Genomic DNA, 16647 nt, shown 5'->3' with positions numbered 1-16647 from the left:
CCTGCCTCACACCAGACCTTCGCAAAGCCCTTTGTACACATTACCTCACCAGAGCCCCACAGCAATCCTCTGAGGTAGACACTATTATTATCTCCATTTTATAGATGAGGAAACGGAATCTCACAAGGGTCAAACTGCTCAAGTTACACCAGATCAGATTTGCTGGGAGTGAGGCTGTCTGTCTCCAAGCTTGAGTGTTGACTCACTGCACTAGGCTCTGTCTCCAATGACACAAGCCTTCCTGACACAGGCTGATCTGTGGCGTGAAACTGAGGAGTGTCAGCTTCTCTTTGTTCCAGCAACTCTATCTTCCTTCATCCTCCACCCTCTCCTCAAGGTTCACGGTAGATACCTGGCCCCAGAGCAAGGATAGGCTCGGCATGGGATATAGTGGGTGTGGAGAGGGAGGCTTGTGCTCGACTGTCATTGAGGCATGGTCCCTGAACAGTGTGGGAGGGCTGGCTGGCAGGGCAAATGAACAAGCTTTGTCATTTGCTAATTTAGGTTCTTCTGCTTTCCAAACAATGCCAGGGCAGCTGGGGCTAGCTGACAGGTGTCTGTTCCTGTGACGACTGATTCTACTACCCATGGCCTGATACTTCCTTCCTCCCATTCTCTATGGTCTTTCTAGCCCTGGGAGAGACAATAATGACATTGAAAACCAGTGTGAGCCAGGCGTTGTTGGCGCACGCCTTTAATCCCAGCACTCAGGAGGCAGAGGCAGGTGCATCTCTGTGAGTTCAAGACCAGCTTGGTCTATAAGAGCTAGTTCCAGGACAGCCTCCAAAGCCACAGAGAAACCCTATCTCGGAAAAAAGAAAAAAAGAAAAACAAAACAAAAACAACAACAACAAAAGAAAACCAGTGTGACTAAAGGCTGGACACTCTTCACCTAGGTCTTCTTTCTACTTTCACCAACTCCCATCCAGAGTCTTTTTCCTAGTTATGCCGCACACTTGTTTCCAACCTAGAAAGCCCTGGATACTGCTGACATGCCTCTTCCCTCCCTCCTTCCAGCTCAAACTGCCCTCAATTCACAGCAACCCCCCTGCGTCAGTGTCCCAAGTATGGAGATTCCAGGTGCGTCATCTTGTACCACTTTTGCTATATTCATTTCTCGTTGGGTTGAGGGCCAAGTTCTGATCGTGACCATCCTCTCAAGGCACAACTTCTATCTACACTGCCTACGATTTTTCCGGGGACTTTTAAAAGAAGCTAAAGGAAGTTTATCGCCTGTCCCAAGGAGGGATTCCCCAGGAGGCAAAGAGGAGACCCTTGGAAGCCAGGCCCCCTAAGGTCATGGCATACCCCTAAGATAGTTTACCAATGAGAAAACCAAGGTTTTAAGAGGGCCTTGGGGAGCCGGTATATTCAGCCTTGAACCTACATTTAGATTAGGTTCTGAAAGGTCAGCATAAAAGTTGGGGATGATGCTGAGGTGGAGTGGAAATGGGGGTGAACTAAGCTTCTGATTCAGCAGAAAGTAGGAACTGAAGGTAAAGCTGGTAAGGCATTAGAACAAGAGCTGTTCCAGCATTTTCCATGTGCAAGTGGTCATCCTAGGAAACCAGAGGAGAGCAATGAGCATGGTGGGACGGGTTAGCGCCCGGACACAGGTGCAGCTGAGTGCATTCTTCAGCCCCTGCAGTCCCACCCTGAGGGTTATAGAAGCCTCAGTGCCTGCCGGGCTTTGTGCATTAAGAGGAGGAGGCTGTCTTCTTGTTTGTTCAGTGGACACCTATGGGCCTTAGCAGAGTCAAAGACAAAGATGGAGTGTATTTGGATTAGAAGGAAGTACTGAAGTAGAGTTGGTTAGTTAGACCAGTGTTAAAATTAGGGAAGTGTCTGTGACAGAGGGGCTGTGTGGTAGACCAGAACTGCTCACCACATGGCCTCTCCTCTCCATGTTCTCCTGGACTGTAGTCTTCCTCTGCTGACTTCCTGTGATCCTCCCAGAAAGAGAAAAACTGGCTTTTAGGAAGGGCAAGCCCTAGGGGCTTTTTGCCAGGAGAGTGTCAGAGGCTACCTTAAGACTACCTTGCTTTGGTTACACTCTACCTCCTCTCATTCTTATCACTGATTTTTCTGGCTGGCCCCAAGCCTACCTGACGATCAAGCCTGAGGCCCTGCAAGTCACTGGAGAGAGCCCATTAAGTTCTTATTGCCGCTATAATAAGCCACCACAAGCTTAACCATTAAAAAACAACACAAGTTATTTTACAGTCCTGAAGGGTCAATGCCTAAAACAAGACTCACAGGCTGAGAAGTGATGCATTTGCAGGCCTGCTTCCTTCTGGAGGCCAAGAGAGGGATTTCCTTTCCTCTTCGTGGTCCTGGATGCCACCTATGATCCTTGGCTGGCACTCACTTCCTCCAACTTGGAGGACAGTGTGTTGCATCTCTCTCTCTCTCTCTCTCTCTCTCTCTCTCTCTCTCTCTCTCTCTCTCTCTCTCCTTTGGCCTCTGCTTCCTTTTCACATTCATACCAACCCTGAGCCTCACGCCTCAGTCTTTAAAAAGGCACCATGAAAACTCAGGAAAGTCTCCTGTCTTAAGTCACATCTGCAATGTTCCTTTGCCATATAAAGTACCATATTTATATTGCCATTAGGATATGGGCATGTTTGTGGGGCCATTATCCATGTGACCCCAGGAAGTTCTGCCTGGGGATTCTGGAGAGCTTTGAGTGCAGTTTCTGGCTCCATGTCTGAGGAGAAGCCAGACATAGCCTCAAGGCTCTGGGGTAGCTGTCCCTGTAGAGGAAGTGAGAGACCTGTCCTGAACAGAGGTGAATGGAAAAGGTGGTGACCTTTATTGTTAGCAAGGGGGTTGGCCAGGAGGAAAGTGACAGAGGCACACTTGGCAAGGACAGCGATTGGCCTAGCAGAGCAGAAACACTCAGGGGTAGAACTTTAGATAGAGACTCCTACTGGAGATCACAGGGCATACCAGTGGGTGGGTTCTGGAGGTCTCTGCACCCATTTCCCTACCCAGGGAAATTGGAAATTGGATTACAGGGCATAACAGACTTAGTTTTGAAGGCCACTTCTGAGTTATATTAGGAGACAAACCCTGGACAAGTCTGTCGGCTAGACTGCAAAGCCAGAATTGGAGCCGTGAGTCGGGGTGGACCTGAGGGTGAGAGTTAAGCTGCTGGGAACCACAAGGTGTGGAAGGAAAGCAAATGGAGGTAGAACACTGGGACCTACCACAAAGGGGCTCCAGGCTTGCTTTTCCCAAGACCCTCCACACTGCCTTGTGTTTCCAGCAGAGAGGACACCCTCCTGGGTGGCCTGCATTCACAATGACTTGCTGTAAGCATACAGTCACCTAATTTGTGGTTTGTTTCAGTCCTCTTTTTTTTTTCAGTCCTCTTTTGTACTTCTGTTTTGTGCTTTGCCATATTATCTTTACTTTCCTTTTCAAAAAGCAAAATAATTCATGTAGTCAACTCATCTTTGGTGTGAGGTCTTAGAAGAAATTTCTTGTAGGTGCTGGGGAGATGGTTCTGCTGTTAGAATGCTTGCTGTGCACTGAGTTTGGCCCTTAGCACATATGTCACAGACTGGGCACATCACCCCAGCACTGGGGAGGCAGACACAGGCTGCTCTCTGGAGCTCTCTGGCCAGGCAGCCCGGCTGAATCAATGGACCCCAGGTCCCAACAAGAGAGGTCTCAGAAAATGCAGCAGGCATTTCTCAAGGAATAGTACCCCAGGTTGGCTTCTGGCCTCCCCATTTACCATTACACCTCTGTACACACTTATATATACACCACACACATGAGAACACACACACACACACACACACACACACACACACACACACACACACACACACCAAATGTTTAAAAAAAAGAGAGATCTACAAAATTCAAGGCAGTAAGCCCCAGTGGACCTTTCCCCAAAGGTCCTAGATTCCTCTGCTGCAGCTGTTCCGTGTGATTGGTGCCTGTCTATTTTCTACCCCAGCCTCTCTACTGGAATCCTATGCCCAAGCCCCATAGTTTTTGAGACCCTGTCCTTTCTCCCTGGCAGCCATCCAGAAAGAGGCTACCCAAATGTGCCCTGTGAAGAACAGGCTTGAAGTCATCTCTGCTGTTCAACCAAATATTAGCATCCTCAGGGCAGGTTATTTCTTCTTGTTGGGCACTGGAACTGTACTGCCTTAACTCACCCTTGCCCACCAATTCCCTCCCTACCTGAGCCCGCTTCTGACCTCCCAGAGAGGTCAGTGCTCTGCCTGTCCTGCCTAGCCTGGGATCTTGGCCCACAAGATGACCGACTATAATAGCCACAGGATTAACATAGCAGGCATTGTCTTTCTCTGACTATAGGGTGGGTATTATGTGTTCATCAACAGTCCTAAAAATACCCGATAAACAGGTGCAGCCCTGCAGTCCCAGCCTCCTGGGTCAGTTAGCCTCTGATTGGCATGAAGATTAAGCAGGGAAAAAGACTGTTAGTCTCCCTGGGTTCAAGAAATGGAAGGTGGGGTGCTCTTTGGAACCTGGACAATGGAGACTCCTTAAAGCCCACCCAAAGAAGTGTATAGAATGTCTTCAGATCCTCAGGCTTCCATGAACATAAAGATGGCCCTGCTGCCACTGTGACTCAGCTGGGCCCCAGAAACATGCCACCAAAACCCTGCAGACAGCCTCCTATCTCACTGGTGCCAGCGTCTCAAACAATTATGTCGTCGTCGTCGTGGGCTTTTTGAGGTTTTTGGAACATGGACTGGGGCTTCATGTCCACGTGTATTGGCAAGAGAGACAGTGACAGTCTGTTGGTTCCCTCCCTAGTCCTTAATGGTTCCTCAGGCTTCCCAACGCCCAGATCTCCTTCATCCCACTTCCTGTTCTCATCTCTGGTCGGCTCCACAGCTGGTCTTTTACTCTCTATCTTTCCCAGTCGAGTGATGGTTTCCCCCAGTCAGAGGCTCTGTGTGTGTGTGTGTGTGTGTGTGTGTGTGTGTGTGTGTGTGTGTGTACTCCTGATGCACACACACTGGTCTCTAAGCCTGTGTGCCCTGTGGTATACACTGCAGCACGCATCTGCCCTGTGAGGTGTGTATGGTGGGAGGGGGTAGGAAGGAGGGGCAGCTGGAGGGGCAGTGGCTGTTCTATTTTTACTGGCCAGTTGCCGGAGGCCACAGTTTTCATAGCCTGCCCTCAGCTCTGCCCCCACAGTCTGCAGTTTGTGGTGAGGCTCAGGCCAGCCTAGCTCCACGAGGACTAAACTAGGTAAGTGTCTATGGCCCTGACCATGGACCTGGGTGAGCCTGGGTAGAGAACTGGGGTTTTGTTTAAAGGGGGAAATAAGGTTTGGGAGATGTTTCTTGTTTGGATAAGTAGGTTTGTCAGCAGAATGCTTTCTAATAGTCCCAGCCTTTTGTCCCATGACATGGCACCTCTCCTATAAGATGCTGTGAGAGGTGGAACCCAGAGGGACAGAATAGTCCAGCATGTTCCTCAGGAGTCCAAAGCAGAGCCCATTTGATTGTGCTCTCACCAGGGACTGCAGCCAGTGGCATGAAGGACTGTGCTCCTGGTGGGAGGGGTGGCTCTGGGGCCTCAGGTCTGCATTCAGGAGGTGTCTGGGGCGCAGTGACAGTGGTCAGTGCCTTCAGTGGCAGGACAAGAAGATGACTGGCATGAAGGACTCTCAGGAGACAGGTCTAGATGTCCCTTTGACCAAAGAGACCATTTTATTTCTTTGTCCTTTGTCTCTGACAGGTGCTTTTAGCTCTCTGACTGTCTCATCTGCAGGTGAAGACAGACTGCCAATGCTCTCCATTGCTTCTGGCTCTGAGTTGTAGAAGGGATTGCTGGGTCCTCTCATGGGGGAGGCAGATGGCAACAGCATTTAGGGTGAGGGCTCAAGGAGCCTGTGAGCCCCTAAGCTAGGACGATATCCACACTGTGATGTTGGGAGGAGCGGAGGAGCTAAGGGAAGCCCCTACCCTGAGTTTGAAGTCATAAAACAAAAGAAGTTCTAACACTGGACTTCCTGGTCACAAGCTTGGGAACCCAGCTTGTTAACACCCTGTTCAGGAGCATGGAGGTGCCCTTGAACTAAGATCCAAGGTCAGGGGTGGGGAGCAAGGGTAGAGCTTGAGTCTACTTAGATGCTTGTGTTCCTATCAGGTGTGTCAAGAGGCTAGTTCCTTTCTCTATGCTGTCCCTCACACAGGTTTGCACACTCACACACATTCAGGCTTGGTGTGGAAAGGCTGTCAGCTTTCACACCAAGGGCCTCAGGGCCAGGAAAGTGAGCATTGAGTTAGGGCCCGGAGCCTGCTCCCTTCCCTCTAGTTCTGGGTTTTCTGTTATCTCCTCATTTTCCACTTGTGGTACAGATGGAATTCGGCCCTCAGCCTCACTGCTATCTACATCCTGGCTTCTAATCAGGTCCCTGTTTGTCTTCCACAGGGCCTGTCAAGGGGGCCTGCCTGGTGGGTGTCAGAGCACAGGTCAGGGCCTCATGCTTGCTTGAGACCCCTGGATCTGGCATTTGTCTGTGAGGCAGTTGGGGACTGCCTGGCGCTTGGCAGGAGGCCCAGGCTGGTCCCTTCAGTGGGCCCCACATTGGCGACAGTGGGATCTTACGAGATAGAGGAAGGACAGACATGGCTAGATGCCCACCAGGGCAAAGCACTTCCTAGGGAGACAGATGTGAGACCCACTCGGCTGCACCTTGCATTCTCAGAGGCCAGACGGATGTGGGTGGGGTGCATCTTTGTCAGCCAGTGTTTCTTTTTGGACTTCCCCAGTATCTTCAGAAGAGCAGAGTCCTTGACCAGCAGCTGTGCATAGGATCTAATTTCAGCTAAGCATCTTGGGAATGCATAGATGGTTCCCACACCTCTTCCCCTGCGCCCCACGGGGACAGCTGAGACCCCGGGGTCACCTCCCACCTAGCCTCACTCTCCCCACAAGAGAGGCTTAGATGGAAAGCTCTGTAACAGGCTGGGATTCATGGTCACTGGTCCCAGGTTTTTTGTTTTTGTTTTTTTTAATGGGCGCAAGAAGGGTAGCTATGGAATGACATTATTGGTGGGCGCCTTGCAAGGCTCCTGTACTGCTCCAAACTAGGTTCATGAACCAAATCTAAGCAAGGACGCTGAACCCCATGCCTGCTGCCTCTCTATATACACCGCTCCTCCCACTCTCCACTGTCTCAACCTCCTGACCCACCCTACATATCTGTCCCCAGCCTGGCTGTCCCTGCTTCCCTACAGTCATTTCCTCTACTCTCTGCCTACCTGCTCCAGGATGCTCTAAGTCAGGGCCCAGACAAGAGGGTGGATCAGGCCTGAAGCCTCTGCAGCCTTCAGAAGCCCATCTTGACCTGGGTCCAGAGACGGCCTGTCAGTGGCTTCAGACTGCTCCACAGCTGTGCTCTCTCAGGATGCCAGGCTTCTATGCCATTATGCCTTTAGTGACTGAACTTGCTTTACTTCCAAGTGAGATCTGGTTGGAATAAAATGTCCAAGGGTTAAATATTAAGAAGCACAACACTTATCTAGGCTCCAATTTTGCAGAAAGGAAAACTGGTCAAGAAAGAGTGAAGACACACTAGGAGTTTTTTGTTGTTGTTGTTGTTGTTTTTGTTTTTTTTTCCCCCCCGTCCTGCTGTAATCTCTACTCAGGGCTTCTGACCACCTACCCAGGGCTTCTAGGCACCTATTGGATGGCTCCTCTGGAGTTGGGCCAAACAGCACCCAGCTGCCAGCTCCGTGTCAACTTCTATTCTGCTCCTCCCGCACCTTCCCTGAGTCCTAATCCACACCTAATCCGGGTGACAGCTGAATTCAGCTTTGTGTTCAAGTCTCTCTCCATCAAGTCCTATTCTTACTTTCCAACCACATTGTCCATATTGCAAAACAGATTCCATCCTGTTTTGCACCAGAGTCAGCAGTGTTTTTCTGGAAACAGCCATAGGTAAATGTTTTAGGCTTTGCAGGCCACAGGAGGATTTTGTCCGTGTATTCTGTTTCGTTGCTGGTGTTAAGCAGAACAGACAGGTGTCCTGCTGGAATCTGTCATGTTGACTTCTTCCTGTTATCTAACTCTCCACCTACAAGGGGTTCGCAGCTGAAGGTACAGCTTTTCCACTAACGATTCTTCTGTGCCCTCTAGGTGCTGCCTTGCTACCACCATGCCGGAAGTGTAAGTTGTTTCTTTCCTATACAGGGCTCCTCGGAGGCATGTCCCTTCACCACAGATTTCAGCCTGGCAGTTTGGGACAGCCTGGCTCACCCCGCCCCAAGTTACTCCCAGCAGAAGCTCCTGAGATAGGGATGGTTCTTAGTGCCTGGTCAGCACTAAGGTGCTTCCCTGAGGTGTCCAGGAGCTCTCTCAGCTGAGCAGAGCTCAGTTCCAGGTTGCCCTGGAGGATGTGTTTGGCCTAAGCTTCAGAGCTGGCTTGTCAGTACTGGTCAATAAACTGCACACACTAGACTACCACATCACATGGCCATGGCAGATGAATGAAGCTTTGAGAATGCAGGCCCAGGGATAGAAGTTTCGCATTAACTGTGGCCCTCTGTCAAAGCTTACACAGCCTCCCATTAGATCGCCTACAACCTTGAATGACCAACACCTCCCAAAAGGAAAGTCCAGTAGCCCAGAAGGTTGTTGGGTTTTTATTCTTATTTGCTGAACTCCTGAAGTGGTCCCCCTGCCCGATGGCTGATGTCTTTCAGACATGTTGCTACTCGTGCCCTCCTCTCCAAGCAAATCTGCTTGGTTCTGTTGCTGCTCATGTCATGTATTTTGTTTCCACTCACTCTGTGCTCTGCTTTTTCCTCCGGTCTGTCCTATGATGGATGCCTAAAGCGAGGTGAGTGATGCTGGGGTTTCTTAGGTCTGCAGACTGATGAGAATGGGGTGGGCTTGAAGAGCAATCAGAGATTGGGTCAAAGCCAAGGTGGGAGTGGGGATGCCAGTGGCTGAGAAAACTCCCAGGAGAAGAGAAACAGTGAGTGAAGATGCTGTATGATGCTGGGCTCCATGGATGCAGGGGGTCGCTGCTCCAGGCCACAATGCTTCTCACAGACATTCCTGTGGCCGGCACCACAGATCGCAGCATGGCTTCATACCTTTGTGAATGGAAGTTCTCCCTCAGCCTCTCTCAAAGCTCCTGCATCCATCCCTGGGGCATCATTCTGCCTGTTGAAAAGTTGATGCTGCACAGAGCCATAACTGAAGGTGAAGGCTATGACTGAACGCTGAGGAAGGCGTGACGCTGTGGTCACCCTGCTCTGGATACTCTGTGGTCCAGATTTCTTCGGGCTGCTGAGAATGCAACCTGCATATCACTCAGGGGTGGGGACTGAAGGAAAAGATGATGTGCTGACTTAAGTGGAGAGGAAGTGTCACTGGTGGAGGGAACACTTGGCCTGGATAGTCTCAGCAGAAGCAAATACACTATTTTCCAGTGACCTATGAACTCTTGAGTTTTGCTGAGGCTCCTATTAGAGTGAGTCCTCAGAGACTGTTGGTTAGCTGAAGAGGCCAAGTGCTTACTGACTGGTGGGGAACCAAGGCTGCAAAAGGTCATTCCTCATGGTGTGTCTGGGTGGGTGAACCAGGAGCTGTAATGACTACAGCAACCGGCCGTTTCTCTCCTTTCCTGGAGTGTAGGCTTTCAAAGACGAAAAGATAAGCTACTGTGAGCAGGTCAGAAGTTGTATGCTCACTGTGCTGAGGCTCATCCATTCCCTCTCCCAGACACTCCCACAAAGCTTCATCACTTCTGCCTGACATACTGCAGGGACCAAACACAGCTGTGCTCTCCCAGGGTGGTGCTCCATGGGAGCACCCAGGAGTGACACAGGGCTCCCCAGCTTCATAGTCCCATTAGTTAGCAGTGAGGTAGCTCTGTAACCTTCACCACACTGGGGACACTGCCACAGGGCTGGGACTTTAAACATTCTTTTAGACAGGTTCTTCCATGTAGCCCATGCTCTCCCATGATGGCCCACACCATGTGAGCCTCCTGCCTCAGCCCTGAGAGTGTTGAGATTACATATGTGATCCACCATACCTGGCCTTGGCAGGGACTTACAAAGAGTTATTAGAACATATCTATCTAGTCATCAAGAATTTGCCTGTAGCCAGGTGGTGGTATCACACGGCTTTTATCCCAGCACTAGGGAGGCAGAGGCAGGTGGATCTCTGAATTCAAGGCCAGCCTGGTCTACAGATGAAGTTCCAGGGCAGCCTGTTATACAGAGAAACCCTGTCTTTTAAAAACAAAACAAAACAAAAACAAAAAAATTAAAAACAACAAAAAGCCAAAACAAAAACAGATGGAAAAAAATTAATTGCCTGCTCATTTTGATTAGAAGATACAGCAGTGTTTTCAAATCTTAAAGATTTCTGTGGGTGAAGGTGACTTGTAGAGCAGTTTGATGTTCACACAGACATACTTCCCTTATTTGGGAAACATGTAGCATATGTCTCTGGCAGGAAAGAACATCAAAATATAGCTGCATTATCACCCAGAGTGCTAAAACATACGCCTGTTTTAGGCTTTTCGAAAAGGTTGCTTATCTGTGCCCTCATTTTATCTTGGTGGCACTGTGAACTAAGTACAGCTGTCAACATGTTCCCTTGCAGATGAGGAGGCACCTTAGAAAGCATATTTGTAGAACCCAGCCTGCAGCAGACTGAGGACTGCAAGGCAGGGCTTCAAGGTAGCTGACCGAAGCACAGCGTTCCTTGAATTTGACTGGTTCAGTCCCAAAGATGAGCTTTAAACGCCCTAAATAAATGAGCAGAGGATTCTGGCTAATGATGAAGAACCACAGCTGGTACTGTGCTAGTCTGGACCAGAATCCCTGTTTTATAGCCCCTGTTTTACCATTGGTCTTTCCTTCTCATCCTCAGAGGAAATCCAAGATCACTGCCTCCCGCAAACTCATGCTGAAGGTAAGGCTGGTCCCATGGGAGATGGAGGGAAAGGGGTGCAGAGGGCAGGGAGGGAGAGGAGGGAGACCAAGGAAGGGTAAGGGAAGAAGCTTGGTCGTACCAGAGCTGACTGGTGCAGGGACTTTATCCTGCCCCTCCTGCGTGCCTGAGTGTGTGTGTGGGGAAATAGCCTGGGGAGGGATTCCTTGTGGAGGGAGAGGAAGGGGCGTGGTTTATTTTGATACCTTTCTCTCTTTGGAGCTCTGTGGGGCAGACGGGATAGCAAGGAGGGAAGAGGGCGACTTGGGGTAAATAAGCTCTGGGGCTCAGGAATGCCATGTGAGCCGCTCTGTGTGACTTACACAGGGCCTGCTAGCAGCTACTGCACACACTGCCACACTGAGCGATGGCCTCAGACCCGGAGTCTGGAGGCTCTTTTCCCCTCACTCGGTGATGCTGGATAGGGAATGAGAAGAACCACCTTGGCTCAGTGGCTTTGTCCTTTCTAGAGCCTGATGCTAGCCAAGGCCAAGGAGTGCTGGGAGCAGGAACACGAGGAGCGAGAGGCGGAGAAGGTGCGCTATCTAGCGGAGCGCATCCCCACGCTGCAGACCCGCGGCCTGTCCCTCAGCGCCCTGCAGGTAAGCCTGGGGGGCTGGGAAGGGACCCTCTGTGGGTCTGAACTAACATAGCTCTGTAACTCACAAACTCTGTAACTGCACCTGAGGTGACGATGTGATACTCCAGTTTACAGACTTGAGAGGGGAGTCCCAGAGGGGGAGAATGGACTTAGTTGGGCAGAGCCGGGGTCTGGCATCCCATCATCTAGTGCAATGGCATGACCTTGGGGATGAGCAGGATTTAGGAAGGCTCATATTCCTCCAAAGATCTGCCCCTCCTTTTAGAGATGAATCTTCACTGTTTGTAGTCAGTTAGGAATTGCTTTAACGCCAGTGACTGGAGAGAACAGACCAGATGCAAATATTTCCACATGTCTCCCGTGGCAGTGGCTATTTTAATTTTATTATTTTTGCTTAACGTATAGTTTTCAAATTTTCTACTATTAACTTATGTTACTTTTATGATAAGAAAGCTATGTTTTAAGAAATGGACTATAAGCCTTCTGTAGAGGCACATGTTTGCAATCTCAGTGCTCAGGAGGTAGAGGCTGGAGGATTGTGAATTAAAAACTTTTTAAATTAAAACATTTTATAAATCTATTTTGATCATATTTCTCCTCCCCTAACTCTTGCCAGATTCTTCTTACCTCCTGGCCACTCAACTTTATGTTATTTCTCTCTCTAATAGAAGAAACAAAAAAAATGAAAATCAAAACAAAGAAAGAAAGAAAGAAAGAAAGAAAGAAAGAAAATCAGGGTTATGGTGGTGTTCACCTTTAATCCCACCACTCAGGCAAAGACAGGTAGCTCTCTGTGAGTTTGAGGTCAGTCTGATCTACAGAGTGAGCCAGGACAGAGCTACATAGTGAGACCCTGTCAGAGGGAGGGAGAGAGGGAGAGAGAGAGAAAAAGAGAGAGAGAGAGAGAGAGAGAGAGAGAGAGAGAGAGGGCAAGAGCAAGTGAGCGAGAGAGAGGGAGGGAGAGAGAAAGAGAGAGCGAGAGAATGAATAAAACACACACACACAAAAAAAAACCCAAAACATGGAGTCCATTTTGTGTTGGCCATCTACTCCCGGGCATGGGGCTTGGCATACCCAGTAACCCTCCAATGAGGGACTGATTTTCCCTCCCCACCAACTATCCATTACAGGCAGCTTCCTGGTTAGGGCGGGATTTTGTCAGGCTTGAACACGTGTGGCTCTTGCATGTACTGTCACAGTCTCTGTGAATTCATACATGTGAAGATTGTGAGTTTGTGCCTAGGCACCCTCAACGACAGGGCTTTCAGGCCAGCCTGGGCTACATACTGCCACAAACTAAGAATAAATAAATAAAGCCCTAAGTTATCGTTTACAACAAGCTAGAATAAGAAAGCACACACAGAGCAGAAAGGAGAGCAAAGGCTTACGTCCTGAGGCGTCACCCTGATGGAACTTCTAGCCGCTCCTGTTGCCATCACAGTTCTAAGTGTGGAGAAGAGAACAGGGAGGCTGGAGCTGGTGGCCCTTTCCCCTCTCCTCCACTCTCATGCCATCTATCTACTCCTCAGGACTTGTGCCGAGAGCTACATGCCAAGGTGGAGGTGGTGGATGAGGAGCGATATGATATTGAGGCCAAATGCCTGCACAACACGAGGGAGGTAAGGCCAGGGAGGGTGGGCCTGGGCCTGTGCTGGGTGGGCTGGGCGTCCTATGGCCCACCTCTTCCCAGGGGCTGGGGGGCAGCCTCTCAGCATGAAGCTTTAGTTTTCTGCCCTAGCACCATAAGAGGGAGATGGGCGGGAAGGATAGGCGCACATGAAAAGAACAAACTTCCTCCCCACCTGTCAAGAGAGACCTTCGGAAGTGGCTGTCCTGGCTCACCCACACGAGTAATCAGATGTCTGTTAACATCTTACTTCTGTGAAGGGCTGTCATGTCTGCTGCACCCTTTGATCTTCCCTACACACCTGTGGGTGACATGGGGGCTGTTACCCGACCCTGACAAATGAGGACACAGAAACTTACAAAGGCTCAAGTCACACAATGGGGGCCTAGTATACACTTGCTCTCTGCTAATCACTCCCATACTCAGCCCTCCTTAAGCATGGGGTGCGAGAGGCGTGGGGCCGGCCAGTAGAGAGGTATGGGGGAGGCGGGACTTCCGGTGCAGATGGGCTGCTTCTGAGCATTGGCCCAAGGTGAGCAGGCACTTCCCTACCCACTTCCGCTGGCCCCGAGATTGATGTGTGATGTCATTAAGCTCCAGAGAACTCCCTTATAGACCACACCCTATTCCCAGGGTGTAGGATTTAGGGCTTTTCTACCTGCTGGGTTAATCTAGGCTCTGCTGCTCTGCACACCGCCTGGGCAAGGCCTGAGCAGCAAGAGCAGGTATGGAGGAACAGAAAAAAGCAGTTCACTTGCCACACAAGGCTTTCCAATGTGAATGATGGCTTAGTGGCTTTTCATTTATTTGAGGCTTGGTAAAGGGAAGGGGGTGAAGTTAACTACTGGGCTTACTCTGTAAAAGTTCCTGGTGACTCTTTGGAGAAGGATGGGTGGTTCTGGCACCTCAGAAAGTATAGCCTGCAGCCTGGGGGACTTGGGAGGCAGCTCTAGCTGGAGGCCTAGCAGTTAGATCCCCGGGAAGAGAGGGCTGGGTCTAGCGTCCCCCGATAGAGCTTGGCTCCTTCCCTCCAACAGATTAAGGACCTGAAGCTGAAGGTGTTGGACCTCCGTGGGAAGTTCAAGCGTCCACCCCTGCGCCGGGTCCGTGTCTCAGCTGACGCCATGCTCCGAGCCCTACTGGGCTCCAAGCACAAGGTATCCATGGACCTACGAGCCAACCTCAAGTCTGTGAAGAAAGAAGACACAGAGAAGGTGAGGGCCACTCTCCTCAGACTTCCTCCTCCTGCCTAATAACCTTTACCTGTCGATTCTCACACAGCCCAAGGCACTCTAGTTATTCTATGATCCAGAATAGTCTAGAACCCCCTTTGAGGTCAGTGTCACAAGAGGGAAGACAGGCTGCTTCCAATCTGAGGCGAAGATAGCACAAGACAGGCTGACTGAGGAATAAAGTGAGAGCCTTGCTCCCAGTGTCAATTAAGGAGCAACTATTGCCCCTGTCACCATGGCTTCTCATTGTGGCTGTAGGAACTTGAGTATATAGAAATTGGAGAACTGAGTTCAATTACTTGCCTAGCAAACAACAACTTCAAGTTTGTTGGCCTCACAGTAAATGCTCAGAGCTGACACACTGCGAGAGGCAAGTGTGAGAGAGAAATCTCTGATCCAGGAAACCTAATAAAGATAAACAAGCTCGGTAATATGCTGACAAATGGAAACCAGCCAGACGAATCAGGAGAGGCTTCTTGGAGGAGGTGACTGAGCGGTAGTGTGTCACACAGGAGGGTATAATGGGGCTTGGAGGTGAGGCTGTCTTGGGATACACTGGAAACCAGCCCTGTGACCCCATCACAGTCACCTAGGACCTCCCAGCCATACAGCCTCATACTCTCTGTGGAACCTCGGCTTAACCTGTGCCCTGTATGGCTAAGGCATCGTCTATCACATGCTGGGCAGAAAACATGGGGATTTCCTATCTCTCTGAGGAGGTAGATTTTCTCCCATGTGATGTCTCGAGCTCAGGGGCATTTGTTGCTCCCCACCCCTCCAGCCTGGTGAGTTTCTGACATGGTTGTGGATTACCTACAGGAGCGGCCCGTGGAGGTGGGAGATTGGAGGAAGAATGTGGAGGCCATGTCTGGCATGGAAGGCCGCAAGAAGATGTTCGATGCTGCCAAGTCCCCAACCTCACAGTAGAGGTGCTTAGGGGAGGCTCATCCTGGGGTCCCTCAGAGTCCCCAGGATGCTTGTCTTGGGGCCCCCTGAGTCCATGGGGTGCTTGTCTTGGTGCCCCTCAGAGTCCCCGGTATGGCACTCAGGATACGTAAGAGATGTAAAGCTGATGTAATACGCAGGAGAATTCTTAGGAGTCAACCCTCTTGAGCGCAGGCCTACTCTAGTACCTTCAGATACTAGGCCTGGCATGTCTGTGTCAGGTCCCCTCATCTATAAAACTGCGGCTTGTACCAGATTGGTAGTCCTGAGCCTGGTTGCAAATGATTGAACTGGAAACTGTGGGGCTGGGGGAACCTAGGAGGTCCTGAGGCAGGCCCGAGTCTGAGAGTCCAAGGTTAGACAATCCCCAAGGTCCTCCAGCTCTAACTCTCCAAGAATCTCACGTCTTTCACAAGCTACTTGGTGACATTCTTTATTTGTATACCCCCAACAAAGCACCCTAGTCACTGGTCCCAGGGGGGACTACCAGTTCAGAGACACTAAGTCTACTCCCCCAGAAAAACAGCCAGAGGAACCGACAAAGAGGAGGATTTGAGCCATAACAGCCCTGCTGCGGGAGCGTGGAAAGGAGGGGCACAGGCAGGTCTGCAGTTGGCACACAGCAGACAAGGCTCTCTCCCCAGAGCAGATCTCAACTAGTGATGGGAGAGGGTTCACGAATGAAGGGGAAGGGCTGAGGGTGCAAAGGTCAGCTGTGGGAGGAAACCAGTCATGGAAAATGACAAGGACAAGGAGGACAGGCTCAAGTCAAGGAGCTCAGGTTCTGGGCAGAGCAGCTGATGGGTCTCATGGGTGGTGCAAGGGAGAAGCCCCAGAGACCGTGGGGACTGTGTGTGCTGTGTGTCAGTCAGTGACACCTAAACAGCACGCATCACTGGTATCTATTTGATAGCATCTCCTCTCTGTCCTTACAGATTGGCTTGCTGTATGGCACTCCGGGGTCATACTCCAGCCCCACTCACCCATCTTTCTGCCAGCGCCTGGAACATCCCTGCTATGCCCTTCCTCCCTCCAGCCTGTATGGCCAACTTTGGCGTCAGGATGAAATGGCACAGAAAGGAGAAGAGAGATGCGAGTGTCTGAGACTTCATCCCAGCAGCACACACGAGGTGTGCTGGGGTACCACACCGAGGGGCCATAGGCTGAGGAGGGAGGCAGAGAGAGCACCTGCCCTACAGCCCCCCATATTGCTACCCTCTGTTTCGGTTGCTACCTGCAGTGTCCACAGGCATCACAACTCTCCAGTAAAACTCTATGTTCCTGATGGT

The 16647-nt window shown here is 50.5% G+C and overlaps 1 protein-coding gene across 6 annotated transcripts in view; it reads left to right on the top strand.

The window, feature by feature from the left end:
- Tnni1 (troponin I1, slow skeletal type) overlaps positions 1–16647 on the top strand; it is a 32687-nt gene extending 16040 nt beyond the window's left edge. For 4 of the 6 annotated variants that reach the window (XM_027417505.2, XM_027417509.2, XM_027417507.2 and 1 more), the window contains 8 exons: positions 8140–8169; positions 8839–8842; positions 10894–10935; positions 11424–11555; positions 13084–13173; positions 14219–14395; positions 15233–15342; positions 16294–16647. In XM_027417505.2, the coding sequence (XP_027273306.1) occupies positions 8140–8169; positions 8839–8842; positions 10894–10935; positions 11424–11555; positions 13084–13173; positions 14219–14395; positions 15233–15340 (583 nt within the window). In that variant the 3' untranslated portion in view covers positions 15341–15342; positions 16294–16647. Of the gene's footprint in view, positions 1–1017; positions 1081–5143; positions 5242–8139; positions 8170–8838; positions 8843–10893; positions 10936–11423; positions 11556–13083; positions 13174–14218; positions 14396–15232; positions 15343–16293 lie in introns of those variants that run through there. The other 2 variants (XM_035445289.1, XM_027417508.2) reach the window with 2 other exon arrangements.

Source organism: Cricetulus griseus, chromosome 5, assembly GCF_003668045.3.
Source record: "Cricetulus griseus strain 17A/GY chromosome 5, alternate assembly CriGri-PICRH-1.0, whole genome shotgun sequence".
NCBI lineage: Eukaryota > Metazoa > Chordata > Mammalia > Rodentia > Cricetidae > Cricetulus > Cricetulus griseus.
The sequence above is the reverse complement of the archived record's forward strand: the minus strand, read 5'-3'. Positions and strand labels throughout refer to the sequence as shown.